This window comes from Somniosus microcephalus, chromosome 17 (assembly GCF_052327205.1).
Source record: "Somniosus microcephalus isolate GS21.2 chromosome 17, FLI_Smic_1.0, whole genome shotgun sequence".
NCBI classification, from domain to species: Eukaryota; Metazoa; Chordata; class Chondrichthyes; order Squaliformes; family Somniosidae; genus Somniosus; species Somniosus microcephalus.
Window position 1 is genome coordinate 41,437,987 of NC_141003.1, and position 22,060 is coordinate 41,460,046.

General features: G+C 43.0%; 1 protein-coding gene across 4 annotated transcripts in view; it reads left to right on the top strand.

Annotated features, from left to right (window-relative positions):
* Nucleotides 1–22,060, top strand: part of ndufa9a (NADH:ubiquinone oxidoreductase subunit A9a) — a 42,342-nt gene that overhangs the window by 17,504 nt on the left and 2,778 nt on the right. For 2 of the 4 annotated variants that reach the window (XM_086010258.1, XM_086010259.1), the window contains exons 3-9: nucleotides 2,633–2,730; nucleotides 7,960–8,051; nucleotides 9,237–9,378; nucleotides 9,480–9,582; nucleotides 16,429–16,499; nucleotides 16,614–16,690; nucleotides 20,973–21,068. In XM_086010258.1, coding sequence (XP_085866384.1) covers nucleotides 2,633–2,730; nucleotides 7,960–8,051; nucleotides 9,237–9,378; nucleotides 9,480–9,582; nucleotides 16,429–16,499; nucleotides 16,614–16,690; nucleotides 20,973–21,068 — 679 coding nt within the window. Of the gene's footprint in view, nucleotides 1–2,632; nucleotides 2,731–7,959; nucleotides 8,052–9,236; nucleotides 9,379–9,479; nucleotides 9,583–16,428; nucleotides 16,500–16,613; nucleotides 16,691–20,972; nucleotides 21,069–21,894; nucleotides 22,046–22,060 lie in introns of all 4 variants that reach the window. The other 2 variants (XR_015081557.1, XR_015081558.1) reach the window with 2 other exon arrangements.

The window sequence follows — 22,060 nt, forward strand, 5'->3', positions numbered from 1 at the left end:
GGGACATAGAGGTTGTCTGTTTTGTCAGATCTGGAGCCTGGACAACAATTCAAAAGTCTAGGAACAGGATAACACCACTTCTTCTCAGCTTGGGACAGTATGTTGATCTTTTTTCCTTCATGATTGTGTGTAGGTAGCTGCATTTTGTAAAGGCCCAGCTTCACTTTTTTGTGACAATTCCTTTGAAAAAGCCTAATTCTTTGTAGTCACTAACTAATGTTGTGCACAAAGCTGTCAGAGAGACCTTTGTCATCCCATTTGGCTAGTAGAAAATCTTTATCCCCTTTCCCTGTTGAATCACAAATCTATCAGTTTCTTGTTTGAATTCAAACAAATTCACATTTATTGTACTTACTAATCTATTTGAAAGGTGTTCACTAAGGCCTACAGATGAAATGCTACCCTTCCAAGCCTCTCCTGTAGCCCTTGGTACAATCTGTCCCTGCCCACAGCTAGGTGGGCTCGGAAGATTAAAAAATAGAAAATAGAGAAAGAACTGTGAAATAAATAAAAACAGAACTGGGCAGAGTGAGGGAAAAGAGTACTGCTTTGAAGGATGCATTCTTGGTTCTAGTTTCAAAACAGTGTAAGTAAAACTACATTTTCACTCTCTTATCCCTTTGTGAGATTAGGGAAGCCAGGGCTCCACGCATGGATGCAGTCCCAGTGTGGTTAATATTGAAAGAAAATAGTTGATAAAGTAGCTAGTTCTTCGCAATCATTAAAATGTGAAAAGTATATCGGGGTTTGATTTAACTTCTAAAAGTTGCCTTTTTTTTGGTGGGGTGGGCGGGAATGAATCTCTGCCTCCAGTTTACGACTAGTGCCCATTCTTGCTGATGTGAAAGCAGTTGTTCTAGGGCTACTTTCAATGTTCAAATAAGTTGGTGAAGGAATTTTTTTTTAAGATAATGAATTGTTAGCATATACAGCCAGAATGGTAGAATATAAGTCTACATAGGTTATTCTACGGCTTTATAATGCACTTTTCAGGTCATAATTAGAATGTTTCTTTTGGTTATCACACCACAAACATTAGTCTTGCATTAGAAAGAATATGGGGAAAAAAGGGCTGGTCCCAGTGTAAAAGGGGTAAGCTATAAGGAAAGGCTAAAGAAATGCTAGAGGGAAGATGATTAAGGGGTGAATGTCATGGAGGGATATTAAATAGTATTGATTAGTGAATGGTAGCATAGTGGTACAGGAAACTTTGTGTTATCCGGAGGCTAAATGTCCGGCAAGCTTGAGCTACCGGCAAAAATCAGGAGCCGTTTCGTTAGTGTTTTTTTCTTTTCGTTGCTTTTTTCTCTTCGTTGCTTTTTTCTCAACAGTCAAGCTCTGCAAGGTCTGTAGCTAAGCAACAACTTCAGCTAGAGACGCTACAGAGATACTTGCCGACTGTTTAGAAGCTGTTGCTAAGCAACAGGGTTTGTTGATTCACACGGAACTGAAAATCTCCGTATGTTTCAATATCAGCGCTGGTGTGTCCGGCAGTTTTGAGGGAACGGCAACAGCTCGGTCCCATCGGTGCCGGATAGCACAAAGTTTCCTGTAATGTAATAAAGAATTTTTTTAATTGAAGAATTTTTTTTTTTTTTTTTTTTAAGATCTTTTTACTCTGTATAAGTTACATTCTAAGGTTCACAGGTCAGAAAAACCCATTCGGATTTACAGATTTAGCACCAGGTTTTGCAGGCGAGTGTATGATCTGAGAATTGTCCTTAATATATACCTATTGTCTATTAAATAGAAGGTGAGTTTTGGCCTTCTGTGCAGCAGCTGTTATGCAGATAGCACTGTGATAGATGATTTCAGTGCTATATTTCATATCATGTGATAGCTGTGATGGTATTTTGAGTTTGCACGCAGCTCCATACTGACCAGGTACATTATCACCAATGCAACTTCAATTTCTTGGAACTGGCCAGTATTAATTTATTTCAATCTCGCAGTAGCTAATCCAACTCTGTGTATTCTGGCCTAAATCCCCGGCCCCTCGCTCTTCAACTTCATGGGTAGAATAGTAATCCTTGCTCTCCTTACCTTAACCCCACCCCTCCTCCAAAAACTCCACTTAGCATTGACTTCCCGTGTGCAGCGCCACAGGAGATCGACTCGTAAACATGAAAGCTGCTTTGACCGGCGAACTAAATTTCAGAAGACTTTTGGGAGGGTGGAAGCAGAAATTGAAATGACTGTTTCCATTTAAAATTAATATTATTCCCGTACATGCTGATGCCACTGATGTGGATTTAAATCCATCCCAGACAGGTAGGAACACCTAATGGCTATTTTATGGCATTTTTATAGTTTTCAGCTACACTCTGTTTTGGGTAAAAAGAAATTCCACATCAGTCCTTTGGTTTGGAGACTTTTAAAGACAGTGATGGGACGAGTTTCTGCAGGTGTCAGAGTCCTGGTTCACCAAAAACAAAGATCATTTTACTAGAAGTAACACATTGCACGTTATTAAGGAATATTCAAAACGTGCATATTAAGTGATTCTGATAATGTTTGTTTGAAGAAATCCTGTTGCAGGTATTCATACGCTCATTTCAGTGTGCACAATACCAAGAAGGTTTCATTCTAATGTAAAGATTTTTTTTAATACTAAAATCTTTCTTGCTTTTAGGGCGGATTGGCTCCCAGGTAGTGATCCCACATCGCTGTGATCAGTATGATATTAATCATCTCAAGCCCATGGGTGATCTGGGACAGCTGACCTTTATAGTGAGTCTCAAATACTCTTACAAGAAAATTTGAAATGATTAACTGATGCCTATCTTTCATGAGTTTTCAAAAGTATGATCGTGATATTGACACAAGTTCATACTGCAGTTTCTCCTGAGGCTGAATTACCAGGCTCGAATGAAGTTGTGAGGGGATAAGCAGCGACCTAGCGCATCCCCATACAGTTGGAGGGAAAATTAGCCAGCTGCATTGGGGTCAGCGGAAATGTGTGAGTGGGTCACTCTCGATGTTCCCCCATATATTTTTTTGGGTGCGCAGTCCCTTTATAGTTTTTAAGGTTGCTGTGGTGTAGTGGGGACAGTTTGTAAACCAGGGCCCTTAAATATATCATTTAACTGTAGTGAAATTGGTGGGATTCATTTAATTTTAATTAATTAGTTAAAGGGTAAGTCATGGCAGGACAGCCCAGCCCCGTAGTGTGCTCCTGCTCTGTGGGAAATCATGAATGCTTCCTGCGTCCCTGACGACCATGTGTGCGGGAAGTGTGTCCAGCTGCAGCTACTGACAGACCGCATTGCGGCACTGGAGCTGCGGATGGATTCATTTTGGAGCATTCGCGATGCTGAGGACGTCGTGAATATCACATATAGCGAGTTGGTCACACAGCAGGTAAAGGGTGTACAGGCAGGAAGGGAATGGGTGACCAGCAGGCAGTGTAAGAGGCGCAGGCAGGTAGTGCAGGAATCCCCTGCGGCCATCCCCCTCTCCAACAGATATACCACTTTGAATACTGTTTGGGGGGGATGACTCATCAGGGGAAGGCAGCAGCAGCCAACTTCCTGGCACCATGGGTGGCTCTGCTGCACAGGCTGGGAGGAAAAAGAGTGGAAGAGCTATAGTGATAGGGGACTCGATTGTAAGGGGAATAGATAGGCGTTTTTGCGGCCGCAATCGAGACTCCAGGATGGTGTGTTGCCTCCCTGGTGCAAGGGTCAAGGACGTCTCGGAGCGGCTGCAGAACATTTTGGAGGGGGAGGGTGAACAGCCAGTTGTCGTGGTGCACATAGGCACCAACGATATAGGTAAAAAACGGGATGAGGTCCTAAAAGCAGAATATAGGGAGTTAGGAGGTAAATTTAAAAAATAGGACCTCAAAGGTAGTAATCTCAGGATTGCTACCAGTGCCACGTGTTAGTCAGAGTAGAAATAGGAGGATATTTCAAATGAATACGTGGCTAGAGGAATGGTGCAAGGAGGAGGGATTCAAATTCCTTGGACATTGGAACCGGTTCTGGGAGAGGTGGGACCAGTACAAACGGGATGGTTTGCACCTGGGCAGGGCCGGGACCGATGTCCTAGGGGGAGTGTTTGCTAGTGCTGCTCGGGGGGGTTTAAACTAAAATGGCAGGGGGTTGGGAACCTGAGCATGGAGACAGAGGAAAGGAAAACAGGGATAGAAGCAAAAGATAGGAAGGAGAAAAACAAAAGTGGCAGTCAGAGAAATCAACGGTTTAAATCAAACGTGGCCACAGTAAATAATAATTCTAATAGGTCTAAGAGCGTTAAAAAAACAAGCCTGAAGCCTTTGTGTCTTAATGCGAGGAGCATTTGTAATAAGGTGGATGAATTGGCTGCGCAAATAGAGGTAAACGGATATGATTTGGTTGGGATTGCGGAAACGTGGCTCAAGGATGGCCAAGACTGGGAACTCAACATCCAGGGGTATTTGATAATCAGGAAAGATAGGCAAAAAGGAAAGGGAGGTGGGGTAGCATTACTGGTTAAGGAAGGGATTAATACAATTGTAATGAAGGATATTAGCTCTGATGACGTGGAATCTGTATGGGTAGAATTGAGAAATACTAAGGGGGAAAAAAACATTAGTGGGAGTGGCATATAGACCTCCAAACAGTAAGGCGGAGGTTGGGGATGGCATTAAAAGGGAAATTAAAGAAGCGTGCAATAAGGGCACAGCAGTCATCATGGGTGACTTTAATCTACATATAGATTGGGCCAACCAAATTAGTAACAATACTGTGGAGGAGGAATTCCTGGAGTGTTTACAGGATGGTTTCCTGGACCAATATGTCGAGGAACCAACCAGAGATCAGGCCATCTTAGACTGGGTATTATGTAACGAGAGAGGATTAATTAGCAATCTTGTTGTACGAGACTCCTTGGGTCGAAGCGATCATAATATGATCGAATTCTTCATTAAGATGGAGAATGAAGTAGTTGACTCCGAGACAAGGGTCCTCAATTTAAATAAAGGAAACTACGATGGTCTGAGGAGCGAGTTGGGTAGGATTGATTGGGGAATGGCACTCAAAGGGTTGACGGTGGATAGGCAATGGCAAACATTCAAAGACCGAATGCATGAGCTACAGAATTTGTTCATCCCAGTTTGGCATAAAAATAAAACAAAAAAGGTGACTCAACTGTGGCTAACAAGGGAAATTAGGGATAACATAAGATCCAAGGAGAGGACATATAAATTGGCTAGAAAAAGCAATAATCCTGAGGATTGGGAGCAGTTTAGGAGTCAACAAAGGAGGACAAAGAGATTAATTAAGAAAGGGAAAATAGAATATGAGAGTAAGCTAGCAGGGAAAATAAAAACTGACTGTAAAAGCTTTTATAGATATGTGAAGAGAAAAAGATTGGTGAAGTCAAGTGTAGGTCCCTTACAGTCAGAATTGGGAATTTATAATGGGAAACAAGGAAACAGCAGACCAACTAAATACATACTTTGGTTCTGTCTTCACAAAGGAGGACACAAATAACCTCCCAGAGATGTCGGGGAACATAGGGTCTGATGAAAGGGAGGAACTGAAAGAAATCGGGGACTGAAGGCTGATAAATACCCAGGGTCTGATGGTCTACATACCAGGGTACTTAAGGAAGTGGCCCTAGAGATAGTAGATGCATTGCTGGTCATCTTCCAGAACTCGATAGACTCTGGAACGGTACCCATGGATTGGAGGGTAGCTAATGTTACCCCACTATTCAAAAAAGGTGGTAGAGAAAAAGCAGGGAATTATAGACCGGTAAGCCTGACATCGGTAGTGGGGAAAATGCTGGAGTCTATTATAAAAGATGTAATAGAGCACTTGGAAAGCAGTGACAGGATCGGACAAAGTCAACATGGATTTACAAAAGGTAAATCATGCTTGACTAATCTACTGGAATTTTTTGAGGCTGTAACTGGTAAAATAGATAAGGGAGAACCAGTGGATGTGGTGTATTTGGACTTTCAGAAGGCTTTCGATAAGGTCCCACATAAGAGATTAGTGTGCAAAATTAAGGCACATGGGATTGGGGGCAAGGTATTGACTTGGATAGAGAACTGGTTGGCGGACAGAAAGCAAAGAGTTGGAATAAACGGGTCGTTTTCCGAGTGGCAGGCAGTGACTAGTGGGGTACCGCAAGGATCGGTCCTAGGACCCCAGCTGTTCACAATATATATTAATGATCTGGACGAGGGAATTGGATGTAATATCTCCAAATTTGCAGACAACACAAAGCTGGGTGGGAGGGTAAGCTGTGAGGAGGATGTCGTGAAACTCCAGTACGATTTGGACAGGTTGGGTGATTGGGCAGAAGCATGGCAAATGCACTATAATGTGGATAAATGTGAGGTTATCCACTTTAGTGGCAAAAACAGGAGGGCAGATTATTATTTGAATGGCAATAGATTGGGAGAAGGGGAAGTGCAAAGAGACCTGGGTGTTATTGTGCACCAGTCGCTGAAGGTAAGCATGCAGGTGTAGCAGGCGGTTAAGAAGGCAAATGGTATGCTGGCCTTCGTAGCAAGAGGGTTCGAGTACAGGAACAAGGATGTCTTGCTACAGTTGTACAGGGCCTTGGTGAGACCGCACCTTGAGTATTGTGTGCAGTTTTGGTCACCTTACCTGAGGAAGGACGTTCTTGCCATGGAGGGAGTGCAGCGAAGATTCACCAGGCTGATACCTGGGATGGCAGGAATGATGTATGAAGAGAGATTGTGTCGATTGGGCTTATACTCACTGGAGTTTAGAAGATTGAGAGGGGATCTCATCGAAACCTATAAAATTCTGTCTGGTCTGGACAGACTAGATGCAGGAAGGATGTTTCGGATGGCCGGGGAGTCCAGAACCAGGGGTCATAGCCTAAGGATAAGGGGTAAGCCATTTAGGACTGAAATGAGGAGGAACTTCTTCACCCAGAGAATGGTGAAGCTGTGGAATTCTCTGCCAAAGAGGGCGGTGGAGGCCAGTTCATTAAATATATTCAAGAAAGAGTTGGATATATTTCTTGAGGCTAAAGGGATATGGGGAGAAGGCAGGGACAGGGTACTGAATTTGGATGATCAGCCATGATCTCATTGAATGGCGGAGCAGGCTCGAAGGGCCGAATGGCCTACTCCTGCTCCTATCTTCTATGTTTCTATGTTTAACGGGCTGTGCGGCTCATTCAAAATTTCTCGCACAAAATCTCGAATTGAAAAGCCGGTGAGTGGCCTGCATCGGACTTCCAGACAACTGCGCGGCCGTGCAGCTTAACGGGAACATTGGTCATCCACCCTCTCAACTTTCGAAAGCAACTTTCACTCAGATTTGCTGTAATTTATCCAGTTAGTGGGGTGGTGTTTTGGATTCAGATTACTTGGTGCCCTATTGAAAACTGCTGGGAAGATAAAATGTTAAAAATAAATAGAGACAGGGTTATTATATATAGGAGTGATGCTGAACTGAGGATTTGTAGATTGATGCTGTTGTTAAAAAAATAAAAAAAAAATTAAAAAAAATCAGAGTTGAATGGTTGGAAAGTGTATGCAATCCACATGGTGGAAATGTCCCAATCTAAGGAACTGGTTGAAATAACTGGCTACCCTCTAGAGCAGGAGTGTCTATCCCTTTGTTTTCATGGGCTGAATGGGTGCATATCATGGCCACGTGTAAAGTTTAAATCCATATTCCCAATAATTTGCATATATCTCAAGTTGCTGATACTGACCAATCTGATTTAGCCACAAGGAGGCAGTAATAGTAAAAGTAGCCCTTTCCAAGCCTTCAGCCCCAAGAAATTCAAATAGGGGAAACCACCAGATAACAAATATAAACACAAATATACTGAGTCGCCTGGGCTTCGAAGGCTGGATTGCCAGGTTTAGGAGGCTGCATGTTGGACACCAATGCTCTAGAGGTAATGTTACAAAGGCTGACTGAATTTTTAACCTGTCTTCTAAATATGATGTTAATCAGTACTTTTACATTTGATTTTTATCAGGACTGGAATCCTAGAGATAAAGATTCCACCAGACGAGCTGTAGAACATTCCAATGTTGTTATTAATCTTGTTGGAAGGGAATGGGAAACAGGGTAAGCATCGATTTAACAAAGAAAGAACAATAATTATTTATTTTGCTGTATAGAATTCATTGTATTGAATATAGATCAGCTAACATATATTGGGATCTCTTTTTGTTTCCGGGCTAGGGATCCTACAGATAATTGGGTGCAAACCCAGAATGAGGCCTACATGACTACTGCAAGAGTGGAATTTGTATTATGGTTATCTACCCTCTTTCCAAGGCACTGACTCAAACTAGTCTGCAGTTCCCACAAGGACACTTGAGCAGCTTACAACCACCCTTGGATGATATTGCTTAATTCTGCACAGAGTAGTTTTTAACCTGGGAAACCTCTGGTCCATAAAGCCCAGCAGCATCTTCACAGTGCAGTTACCCACTGAGCCACCAGGAGGGCAGACTGATTTCAACAAAATTATCTAAAACTGGACTTCTAAGTTACAATCAATTATTAAAGTTGGACAGCAAATGGAGGGCACCATGTTGACACTGGCACAATGTATAAGCATAATGGGGGTAATTTTGTCTTTGTGCGATAGTGTAAAATGGGTGATAGTGAATTTGCCGTCCATTTTACATTTCCCGAAATCAGGGTTGCAAAACAGACTGCCGATTCGCTATCACCCATTTTACACTATCGCACAAAGACAAAATTACCCCATTGTGTCAGAGGATAGGATGGATGCTTGTGTCCATGATTTCCTCAGATGTTGAGTTGCCAGTTTCTAATGTTTAATTTCAGCTCCTGCATTATGAAAATAACCAATTTATCCATGAAGGAAGAAGATTTCCCCTTGCAGACATCAACTACAGACATGGGACCAGCTTCCACATGTATGCTGATGACACCCAGCTCTACTTCACCACCGCCTGTCTCGACCCCTCCATGACTTGTGTTGTTAGACTGCTTGTCTGGCATTCAGTCTTGGACAAGCCACAATTTCCTCCAACTGAACATTGTCTTTGGCCCCCACCACAAACTCTGCACCATTGTCACTGTTTCTATCCTCCCCTCCCCACTGTCTTAGGCTGAACCAGACTGTTCGCAATGTATTGAGGTGAACTTTACTCTGCATTTAGCTTACATTGCACTTGACTTGGGAGTATTTGATGCCAATGACTGTCAAAAATGCTACATTTTTCCAGAGTGTTTTTTTGCTGTTTATTAGGGGTTAAATCCTTTTCTTTCTTTTAGTAACTTCAAGTTTGAGGATGTGAATATCAAAATTCCACAAGATATAGCTCTCGCATCCAGGGAAGCCGGAGTTGAAAAATTCATCCATGTTTCTCATTTGAATGCTCACATGAAGAGTCTTTCAAAACTCTTAAGAACAAAGGTAGGAAGAATGGTACATTATAAAAGTTTAAAGCTTTATGTATTAGCACAAACTGCACAGAGCAAAATGGAAATAAGCTTGTTTCGAATCTTTTCTGTTAGGCTGTTGGAGAAAAGGCTGTGAGAGAAGAATTCCCAGATTCCATCATCATCAAACCATCTGAAATTTTTGGAAGAGAAGACAAATTCCTAAATTATTTTTCACGTAAGAACCTTTTTGGAGGCATATGGTGATTTGAATCTCAATTCGCATCTTGAATTATTTATTAAAATATTTGGGCTGGTGTATTGCTTGGTTGCTATTGTTGTATCCGTGTGTTAATGGAGACACGGAATGCAAGAGTTGGTTTAACAGGTGTTTACTGAACAAAGTCTGGAGGTGAACTAAAAGATACAAGACGCTATACAGGCTTATATACCCGAGTGGTCACTACCGGTATTACAGTACACAGGGGCTCTTAAAGGTACATACACTACAATTCCTCCCCTTTTAGATAATTAGTACATAACATTTTAAGTAATCATTAATTAACATGTTTACAAGAACAATAATCTACACATTTGCTGCAGTTAATCAATTATAAGTCAGTCTCTCTGGAGGCTTCCTGACTCGGTCCGGATAACGCCTCGGTGGTGTAGTAGTTTTCGGTGGTGTAGTAGGTTCTTTTGGCAAGGTCGATTCGGCTTGAATGCCAGTTTCGGGTTCATCTGGTTCCAGTATCACCGGATCGGAGGTAGATACTATGGGTATCTCTGCTTCATCATTAGGCGTATAGAGTTGTGGTGTAGGTTGTCCCTTTTCGGATGATTCTATGATCTGGTCAGCATGGCGCCTTATTATGCTTTCTCCAATGTCCACGGTATACATCAGCGGTCCTAGTCGTGTGCAAATAGTTCCAGGCTGCCATTTCTCGGTACGGTAGTCCCGGGCCAAAACTTGTTGACCTATCTGGAAGGTTGTAGTTGGCCTTTCATTCATGCCTTGAAATTGCCGGTTCTCTACGTCCCTTCTGATGTTTGGCTTGATCAAATCCAGCCGGCATCTTAGTCTTCTATTGAAAAACATCATGGCGGGAGTTTGGTTTGTAACCACATGTGTTGCATTCCTGTACGCAAACAAGAAGTTATCTACCTTATGTTGTAAATTTATGTCTTCATTACCCATGGCCTTTATGGCCTTCTTGAAGGTCTGGACAAACCTTTCAGCTAATCCATTGGTGGCGGGATGGTATGGGGCGGACGTGTAGTGCTTAACCCCATTGTTTTTTAAGAACTTCCTGAATTCTTCGGACACAAATTGCGGTCCATTATCAGAACAGATCTGTTCAGGCAGCCCATTCCTGGCAAATATGGTCCTCAATACTGTGATGGTTTTTTCCGTGGTGGTGGAGGACATCTTTATTACCTCCGGCCACTTGGAGTGTGCATCAACCGCGATTAAGAACATTGAGATGAGGGCCACTCCCATGGATGTAGAGGGGCTTGTGGTGGGGCGTTTTGGACCTTCTGGCATCCTAGACAGCTCTTGGTCATTTCTTCGATGTCTCCATCGATACCTGGCCACCACACAAACGCTCTGGCTAGGTTCTTCATTTTCACTCCACCCAGATGCCCCTCGTGAAGCTCCTTTAGCACTTTATCCTGGAGTTTGGGTGGAATCACCACTCTGGATCCACACAGCAAGGCTCCTCGGCACACTGACAGCTGTTCTCCTCTTTGCGAGAAGGCTGGCAACAGTGGTTCGCCATGTGCTGGCCATCCCTTCACCGTTAAATTGTAGACTCGTGAGAGAGTCGGGTCATTTCTCGTTTCGTTTTCAATGGTAGAATTTGATACTGGTAGACATTCCACTATGGTTGAGTGGAACATCTCCACTGGGTCCACTGTAGGTGCCTCTTCTACCGTTGGCAACGGTAGGCGTGATAAACCGTCAGCATTCCCATGCTGTTTTGATCCTTTGTATTCTATGTCATATTGGTATGCCCCTAGGAAAAGGGACCACCTCTGTAGCCTTTGCGCTGTCATAATGGGAACGCCCTTTTTAGGGTTGAATATGGAGACGAGGGGTTGATGGTCAGTCAACAAGGTAAATTTTTGTCCGTGTAGGTAATGGTTGAATTTCTTCACTCCCCACACCAGGCTGAGTGCTTCCCTGTCGATCTGGGCATAGTTACACTCAGCTGAGTTCAATGAGCGTGACGCAAAAGCTATCGGCCGCTCCAAGCCATCAGGAATCTATGCGATAATACCGCTCCTACGCCGTAAGGGGATGCATCGCACGCCAGTCTGATTGGCAGTGATGGGTTGTAATGAGCCAACACTTCCTTGGACGTGATCAAGCCTTTGCATTTATGGAAGGCACGTTTACAGTCTTCGCTCCATTTCCAAATTACTCCCGTTTGTAGCAGTGCGTTAAGAGGGTGCAGAACAGTTGACAAGTTCGGTAAAAATTTATGATAGTAATTTATCAATCCCAGGAACTACCTTAATTGTGAGACATTTTCAGGTGCTGGGGCTTTTATGACCGCTTCAATTTTTTCAGGTGACTTATGCAACCCTTCTTCGTTAATTATATGGCCACAATATGATATTTGTTTCTGGAAAAATTCGCACTTGGGGTGATTTGCTCGTAGGCCCCGTTCCCTCAGCCTAGTGAGCACCTGCTCCAAATTGGCAAAGTGCTCGTTGTCGTTTTCTCCTGTTACAAGGATGTCGTCTAGGTAGCATTGAGTCCCCGGAATCCCTTGCAGGACTTGCTCCATAGCTCTTTGCCAGATAGCTGGAGCTGATGCTACTCCGAAAACCAGTCGATTGTACTGGTACAGGCCTTTGTGTGTGTTTATCGTGAGATACTTTTTAGAGGCCTCCTCAACCTCCATCTGTAGATATGCCTGTGCCAAGTCAATTTTGGTGAAACGTTTCCCTCCGGATAGTGAGGCGAAAATATCTTCTATCCTCGGAAGAGGATACTGTACCGTGTGAAGGACCGGGTTTACAGTCACCTTGAAGTTCCCACAGATGCGAATTTTTCTCTGTTCTTCAGATTTATCATTATTCAACATTTTCTTCATGACCGGGACGATGGGTGTTGCCCACTCGCTCCAATCTACCTTGGATAACACGCCTGCCTTTTCCAAATTCTCCAGCTCTGCTTCGACTGCTGGACGAATTGCGTATGGCACCGGCCTTGCCTTAAAAAACTTGGGAATTGCCGCATCTTCCACTTTTATTGAGGCGGTGACGCCTTTCAAGGTTCCTAGTTCCTGTTGAAACACTTCTTTGGCGTTGGCCAAGATGTCTTTTAATCGTTCAGGTATGACGTTATCATTATTTTTTTTCTTACTGGTCACCGTCAGTGCCTGAATGGAGTGCCAGTCTAAACGTATCTTCCTGATCCATTCACGTCCCAACAGCGGTGGACCACCATCTTGCAGAACGTATAAATACAACTTCTGTATTTCCTTGCCGTTGTATACAACAGGCACCCTTATTTTCCCTCTGGGGTATACTTTCTGCCCCGTATATGTCTTCAAGATAATGGATGTGTCTTTCAAAGGTATATGCGGAAATAGTCGCTTGTAATCCCGTCGACTTATGACAGTCAGAGCTGATCCTGTATCTAGCTCCATTTTAACTGGGGACCCCGCTATCGTGAGGGTAACCCAAATGGTCTGGTAATCTTCTTTGGCAATTACATTATGTAATTTGAGACAGCTTAGTCTCTTGTTTCCGGAGTCGCTATCGCTCTTCTGGTCTTCGGAGCTACTGTCCGTCATCATTTGTACCTTTCTGTACTTATTGATTTTTTTTCTGTCAGTGGATTTTTTGTTTCCATATCGGCATACACGTGCAATGTGTCCCATCTTTCTGCATTGCCTGCATGCTTTGTCCTTGAACCAGCAGTCCCTCTGGTCATGGGTGGATCTGCCGCAGCGATAACATCTCTCTCAACCCCGTGTCATTTCATGGGTGCCGAAGTCCTGTGGCTTTTGCTGTATCTCTGCAGCTCCTCTTGCTGCTGCTTCGTATGATACAGCCATACTGAAAGCCTTGTCCAGTGTCAAATCTTTCTCAGAAAGTAGCCTTTTCTGTGTTCCTTCACTTAGGAGACCGCAGACGAATTTGTCTCGTAGAGAATCTGCCAGTCCTGCCCCAAATTGGCAGTGCTTTGACAGCTTTCTTAATTCGGTGAGGTAATCAGCGTTACTTTCATTCTGGTGCTGATTCCTCCTGAAGAATTTGAATCGTTCTGCTATCAGCAGCGGTGTTGGGTTGAAGTGCTCCTGTAGGGTATCAACAATCTCCTTAAAATTCTTGTCCATCGGTTTGGCTGGAGTGATTAAGTTTCATAACAGCCCGTATGTCCTTGCGCGCATCAGATTTAGAAGTACCGATGCCTTTTTATCATCCTCTACTTCATTCGCTGTGCAATATACCTCCACTCTTTCCACATATGTGGTCCAATCCTCGATATTACTATCGAAAGCAGTAATATTGCCAGTCTTAGGCATCCTGAAAATCAAAAATGGTGCCTCCCGCGCTTTCCTTTCTTCCCTGCCAAGAAAAAATGGCGCCTCCCGTGCTTTCCCGCCGCTGCCGCTGCTGACAACGCTGTTCTCCGCGGTTTTTATTTACACAGAAATTTTTAATAGTTGGAGACTCGTTCCCGCCGGACTCTCTGGGACTTTTCCCTCCCTCTGCTTGGTCCGAACGCCGAGCTGCTTTGCAGCGCCAGCCGTCTCCCGACTGCTCCACCCTCCATCTCTGTTTGCCTCCGCCTTCCGACTCGCTGCTTGGCCCCGCTGCAGAGCCACCCGATCGAGCCCCAGCCCGCCGCCCAGGAAGGATTAGTGCAGTACCTGCCACCAACCTGGCTAGCTGGTGAAACCACAGGTTTTTTTTGTTGTTTTTTTTCTTCGACCTTCGTCTGAGGAATCGATCTCCTTGAGGTGCTGCCGAATTGCAGGTAAGTCCGTTTCCAATTCGTCGCCACTGTTGTATCCGTGTGTTAATGGAGACACGGAATGCAAGAGTTGGTTTAACAGGTGTTTACTGAACAAAGTCTGGAGGTGAACTAAAAGATACAAGACGCTATACAGGCTTATATACCCGAGTGGTCACTACTGGTATTACAGTGCACAGGGGCTCGTAAAGGTACATACACTACAGCTATAGACCTCTGCCTATAGAATCTTAGAATAAAAGAATCTTACAACACATTCGGCCTGTTGTACCGGTGACGGCTCTTTGAAAGACTTTCCAATTTAGTCCCACACCCCAGCTTTTTCCCCATAACCCTGCAAATTAGTTTGCTTCAAATACCTGTCCAATTGCCTTTTGAAAGTTCCGATGGAATCTGATTTCACCGCCCTTTCGGGTAGCTCGTTCCAGATCTTAAGAGCCCACTGTGTGAAAAAAATTCTCCTGCTTTCCCCTCTAGTTCTTTAGCCAATTATTTTCAATCGATGACCTCTGGTTTCCAACCCACTTGCCAGAGGAAGCAGTTTCTCTCTACTTGCTCTATCAAAACCCCTCATAGTTTTCAATACCTCTATTAGGTCTCCCCTTAACCATATATATTCAAATATATCATCCGCAAACTCATCAACTTACCCTGCCACCTTCAATAATTGATTAATATGCACCCCCAGAACCTCTTGCAACCCTCTCAAAATGGTAGCATTTGGATTATACTGCCTTCCCACGTTGTTCCTCCCAAAGTGCATCATTTCACACTTACTTGCATTAAATTGCATCTGTCCTGTGTCTGCCCATTTCACCAGTCAGTCTATGTCCTCTTGAAGTCTGCTACTATCCTGTTCACTATTTACTATGTTGCCAAGTTTTGTATCATCAGCAAACTTCAAAATTGTACTTCCTATAACTAGGTCCAGGTCATTTATATACAACATGAAAAGCAATGGCCCTATAGGGGACACCACTACATGCTTCTCACCAGTCAGAAAAACATCCGTTCACCATCACTCTCTGCCTCCTATCCCTTAGCCAATTACATACCCAAGTTACCACCGTCCCTTTGATACCATGTGCTTCTATTTTCCAAGTAAGTCTATGTGGTACTTTACCAAATGTCTTTTGAAAGTCCATATATACAACATCTACTTCACTACCTTTATCAACCCTCTGTTATTTCATCAAAGAACTCAATCTGGTTAGTCAGACATGATTTGCCTTTAACATATCCATGCTGGATGTCCTTTATTAACCCATGCTTCTCCAAATGAGAATTAATTAGCCATTGTATATACAACACAGATGTCCATCGCCTGCAACTAGACGAAGCTCCGTTGTGATATGACTGACTACATTACAGTAAAGTTTGTGACAGTTGACTTTTTTTCAGTGCAAAATATTCATTGCTTATTCACTGCGGTGAACTGCTGTAGGCTTGGAAAGGCTGCTTTAGTGAGGCTGTCTCACTGATGGATAAATCCTAGATCAGAATATCAAGATCTGTATCCACACCCTTTCTGTATATAGAATGGAATTCTATGTCAAGGTGTACATGACACATCAGCAGCTAAACGCTAATAGCAATAGAGAAAAGTTAATCTTGCACACAAATTGCATACAAATTTTTAAAACTAAAACCAGCAAATATTAACTGAGGATAATGGCCTAAACTGTACAAATTGGAATACTAAAAGTTATGTGATGGGGCCCAAGGTCGTGAGGTTGGAGTCAAAGTTTATGCCGGGCAAGGGAAGGGTGAGTACCCCTTCTTAAATTCCACTTCAAACATTGGAGACAGCCCAGCCAGATAGATACTGGCTGAGGAGAAATCACTCAACACTGAACAGAGTATGGAGGAAGAGTTTCCATTTAAATATCAGTGCTGCAAATTTTGTTTCATTGTACTACTAAATGTTTGTAGTAAAGCTATGAAGAGTGAATCATCAGATATGTTTGTTGCAGATATTCATTATGGAAAACAATCACCTGCCTCTCATTAAAATTCTGTACAAAACCTAATTTACTCATTTTCAAGCATATAATTGGATAGTGTTGCGATTCTTTTCTTTTTTCCTAGACATGCGCTGGTTTGGACGTGCCATACCACTTATTTCTATGGGCAAGAAGACAGTAAAGCAACCTGTATATGTATGTACATTAGAAACTGGTTTCTGATTTGTTTAAATTATTCAGCTGTAGTTATAATCCTGCTATGTTTCATTTAACATTGTGTAAGCATATTTTTTTTGTGTTAATAAATAGGTCGTGGATGTGGCCAAAGCAATTGTAAGTGCTATTAAAGACCCTGATTCCTATGGAAAGACATATGTTGTAGTTGGGTAAGTTTTTAGTAAACTAACATTTACTTCTGCCTCCTGCCGACAACTTCCCCTGACCTCTCTTAGCCCCCCCCCCCCCCAAGCCCCCTCCCATCCTTTGATGCTGTGCAGTTTCACCTCGTTTCTTCTTCCCCCACCCCCCCAGCCCTCGTCAAAATTATTTCCTACTTGAGAGCCAATACTTGATCCCCTCCAGACCCAGATCTTTTCATCAATTTATCCCATTCTTCAGACATTGTTCCTTTCTTTTAAAAGTACTGTTATCACCTCGTCTTCAAAAAGTCCATCCCTGGGCCTTTCAATCTTTCCAGTTATCGATTCACCTGTACCCTTACTTTCCTCTTAAGTCCTTAAACATCACCACTCTCTATTCAAATCCCTTCAGTTTGGTTTCTGTCCTGTCCACAGCACCACAAACACCCTACTCAAAGTCATCAACGGTATTATTTGTGAATGGAACCACAGCCCACTAGCTCTTCCCATCCTTCCTCAGCTTTTGACAGGCGATTACTCCTGTTGTTTTCCTGCATCATATTTCCCTCCGCAGTCCACTACACTATCTTGATTCTATTCCTACCTGTCCCAATATATCCAGTACATCTCTTTCAATGGATTCTCTCCCTGCCCCCCCCCCCCCCCCCTCAATTACTGTGGCTGTGTCCCATGACTCCAGCCTTGGTCCCTTCCTTTTCCTTATCTACATGCTGCTCCTCAGTGACAGCCATAAACATGGGGTCAGCTTCCAAACATATACTGATGACACTCAACTTTACCCCTTTACCATTGCCATCGACTCTACCATTGCTACTATAAGCCAGAACGTTCTCCAGCTCAACATCAGCAAGACAGAAGCCAACCTGCCAAGAACATTGTGTCTCAATTGCTGATTCCATCCCCATTCCTGAATCCCAGGGTACACAACCTCAGTATCCTAAGCTTCAAATCCTACAATAAATCAAAGGTTACCTAATTCCATCTCTGAAAAAGTCTCTACCTTACTGCCACCTGTACTGAATCCTTCATGTGTGGCTTTGTTACCTTCTGCAGTGATGCTGATTAATATCAAACCCTGGAACATGGCTAGAGTTTTTCATTTTCTGTTTTGGTTGCAAAAAGGGTTGCCATAAGACAACAGTGCAGCATTCCTGGAGTGAGTGAGGCCTAAAAGATAAGGCCTTGACAGCAACTGGCTGTGATGTGCTTGTGCTGGAGGTTGGCTGGAAGCCAGATTCCAGGAAACTGCACAACAGTCACTCCTTTCTGGTGAATTTTAGCTTACAAACACATTGTTCTCCGGCTACTCACGGTACTGCACTACTTCTATACATGAGTGGGAACAGTCCTCTTATGCTGCAGCTTCAGCTGCCTGACATCTCTCTGTTGGCACTCCTGTTTTTCCTCCAAGGAACTTATATTGGGATTCCTATGGGGAAACTTATTGGCCAGATTTCTAAACCCCATGACTGCCAGAACCTATGGCACATACCTCACCAACAGTGAGTAAAAACTGCAAATAAACCCTTAAAAACATCCTTCTAAAACGCTGCTTCATCATTCTTTGTCCGTCTAAATCACTTCCATATCCCAGTTACTACCTAGCATCCTTGATGACTATTTTATAAGGTGTATTGATGACTCAATTCATAGCCAATGGTGAGAAATAGCATGGGTGTCACATGCTGTATTATAATATTGTAAGGAAGCTTCCTCTCAGCTTGTCATAATGCACAGCAGAAATGGTCATTTTACGCATTATGGATGGAGTTTGAACATAAGTGATCATGATCTATATTTATGCTTCATTACATCTGGTTATGAATTGTAATGGAGCTAAAATTTAGACTACAGTGTAATCTTTTTTACTTTGGGACTGACCTTATGGACTGCAGTTCTGTACATTCAAGTGTTACTAATTTTATTATAAACATATGTTGTGTGATGTATGTGGTAAACCACTGTTATACCTGCCTGTGTGGGTGTTTGTATTCCACTGTGTACATGTCTGTACATGCCTCGGCTGACTCCTCCCACGAGTCCAGGTATAAAGGTGACTGCTCCACAGTCCCTCTGTATTCTGGACTGGTCGACCACTCGAGGCACACCTTCATTCTCTTGTTAATAAAAGCCTGTTAGTTACTCGCTTAACCTCAGTCTTTTGAGTAATTAATAGCGCATCAATGTACTTTTCATGGTGTCCAGAGAGGAGATGAGAAAATTTGCCAGTCATGCCAAATGCTACTTCCATGTGGAGCTGAAAAGGAACCACAGAATTACATTTTGAAAAAGCCACATTTTGGGATATTCTGAGAATGATCAATGTGTTTAATTTTTGTCTGAAGATTGACTCAGCCAGACTTGGAGTAAATATAAAATCTTGTAATTTATTATAGTGAAAATTGGGGGTGGGGGAGTGAAAACAAAGAATTTTACATTTGGCAATCAGTGAGTGAAGCATTCATGATAAATCATAGGATCAGTAGAAACTGTGACAAACAGGGGGACGTGATGGTGACCATAGATAAGGGCAATCAGTTAGGCCTGACAGCAAGAAATGATGGGATAAAAGTGATAAAAGAAAGAACAACCATATATTTTTACAGTGCCTTGTCCCGTCAAAACATCCCACAGTGCTTTACAAACAATAACTTGCTTTGATGTGCATTCATTGTTAGTAGTGGAATATAATGGTCATGGTGAGGTGAGAACAGCACTGAGATAAATATCAAGAATAGAATAATCTATTTTGGTAGTGGTAGTTGAGGGAAGAATGGTGGCCAATACACTACTACTCATATAGTGCCATGGGACCTTTAACATCCACCTTGAGCATTGGAACAGGCAGATGTGGGTCTCGGGTTTAATGTCCGACACCTCCGACAATGCAGCAGTCTCTCAGTACTGCACTTTAGTGGCAGCCTAGACTGGGACCTGAAACTACAACCTTCTGCCTCGAGCATGAGTGTTACCAATTTGAGCCGAGTGAACACTAAGCTGAGCTCTGCATAATATTTGGCACCAGCCCGAACCTTAACAGATTCACTAATAGCAGAAATTTAAAAAGCATTGTTATCTGAACTTTAAGTTCACCGCTGGGTAAATTATGCTGGAATATGCTTGGGTCAGTTTCTACATGTACACGGACGACACCCAGCTCTACCTCACCACCAGTTCTCTCAACCCCTCCACGGTCTCTAAATTATCTGACTGCTTGTCTGACATCCAGTTCTGGATGAGCAGAAATTTTCGCCAATTAAATATTGGGAAGACTGAAGCCATTGTTTTCAGTCCCCGCCACAAACTCCGTTCCCAGCCACTGACTCCATTCCTCTCCCTAACACCTGTCTGAGGCTGAACCACACTGTACGCAACCTTGGTGTCATATTTGACCCGGAACTGAGCTTCCGACCACATATCCGCAGCATAACAAAGAATGCCGATTTCCACCTCTAACATCGCCCGTCTCCGCCCTTGCCTCAGCTCATCCACTGCTGAAATCCTCATCCATGCCTTTGTTACCTCTAGATTTGACTATTCCAACGCACTCCTGGATGGCCTCCCACATTCTACCCTGCGTAAACTTGAGGTCATCCAAAATTCGGCTGCCCGTGTCCTAACTCACCAAGTCCCGTTCACGCATCACCCCTGTGCTCGCTGACCTACATTGGCTCCCGGTTAAGCAATGCCTTGATTTCAAAATTCTCATCCTTATTTTCAAATCCCTCCATGGCCTTGCCCCTCCCTATCTCTGTAATCTCCTTCAGCCCCACAACCCCCCCCCCCCCGGAGATATCTGCGCTCCTCTAATTCTGGCCTCTTGCACATCCTTGATTATAATCGCTCAACCATTGGTGGCCCTGCCTTCTGTTGCCTAGGCCCTAAGCTCTGGAATTCCCTGCCTAAACCTTTTCGCCTCGCTACCTCTCTTTCCTCCTGTAAGACGCTCCTTAAAACCTACCTCTTTGACCAAACTTTTGGTCATCTGCCCTAATTTCCCCCTATGTGACTTGGTGTCAAATTTTTTGTCTTTTAATATTCCTGTGAAGCGCCTTGGGATGTTTTAGTACGTTAAAGGTGCTATATAAATACAAGTTGTTGTTGGAAGGAAACTGGGATTGTTCAGGTTGATTCTGTTACTAATGTGACTTCTGATTTTGGTCAAAATTAAGCTTTTTGGAAATGTGTTTTTTGTCTCCTGAATGTGGTAATGAATTGAAGACTTATAGATATGTTGCTCTTGTTTTAACGTTCATATATTGAAAAAAACATTTTTTTTATTTTACAGGCCCCATCGATACCTCCTTCATGACCTTGTGGGATATGTTTATGCTGTTATGCATAGACCATTTATTTCATACCCATTGCCAAGGCCTATCTATCAGTAAGTACCAATCATAAAGTCAAAGTGCTGGAATACACAGTGGGCCCATCAGCATCCAAAAGTAAAATGACACATTACCATCTAATTTAATTCCCTAACCCCTTCGATTTTCTCCTAGCCCGTGGTTGAGAGGATGCTCCGAGGGAGCTGTTGGGCAGGAGCAACTCTAAAAGCAGTCTAAATGCTTCTGAAATTCTTTCAGAAGCCTGTGATTGTCATGTGTGCCTCTAAGGAGAAAAGGCTCACTGTAGTGTGTTTCTGTGCACCCCTCCATTTTCCTGGCTGTTGTTCTGATTTGCAATCTGTCCGTGAAAGCTCGTCCACTCTCGCTGTGCAGTGCATGCCCAGATTCACCATGTTTTTTTCATTGTAAACTCACTTGATCGTGCTGCCTCCCTTTACAGCTGTCAGTCTTGCTTCATTTTTTTTTTAAACAACTCAATTTGAAAGTGAATATCCTTTGCTAAAACTTAAATTCAAACTATTTTTGCTCCCTCATCTTATTCTCATTTTCTCTTTTTTTAAAATAAAATGAGATGTGTAGTCTCCATTCCCTATTTCCCACAGTGACATGACTGAAAACAGGAACTCAGTAGAGAGTGGGATTCAGCCGAGTGAACTGCAGTTGTTATGCAATCTGTAGTTAAAACATGAAAATACTAAAAATGTATAATATATATGTTTAATATGTGTGTTATCTTTCCAAAACTTACAAATTTTGTAAGTGAAATCTGCATGACTACACAATTTAATGTTCTCATTAAAATGAGCTACTGGAGCAGCAAATTTTGTTGGGTTCTAAAGATAGAATTATGTCATATTTTAGCATTCATAAGCTTCTTATTGTGCCAGACATCGAAAATGAGGGTTTACGTTGAGAAGTGGTGGATGCTTTCTGATTCGCAGTTCGTACCTGCTATTATATTGATCTTTGTTCACTGCCTGGCCCAACTGGGGTCTCCAGCAGCCAGTTAAAGGTAAAACTGCTTGAT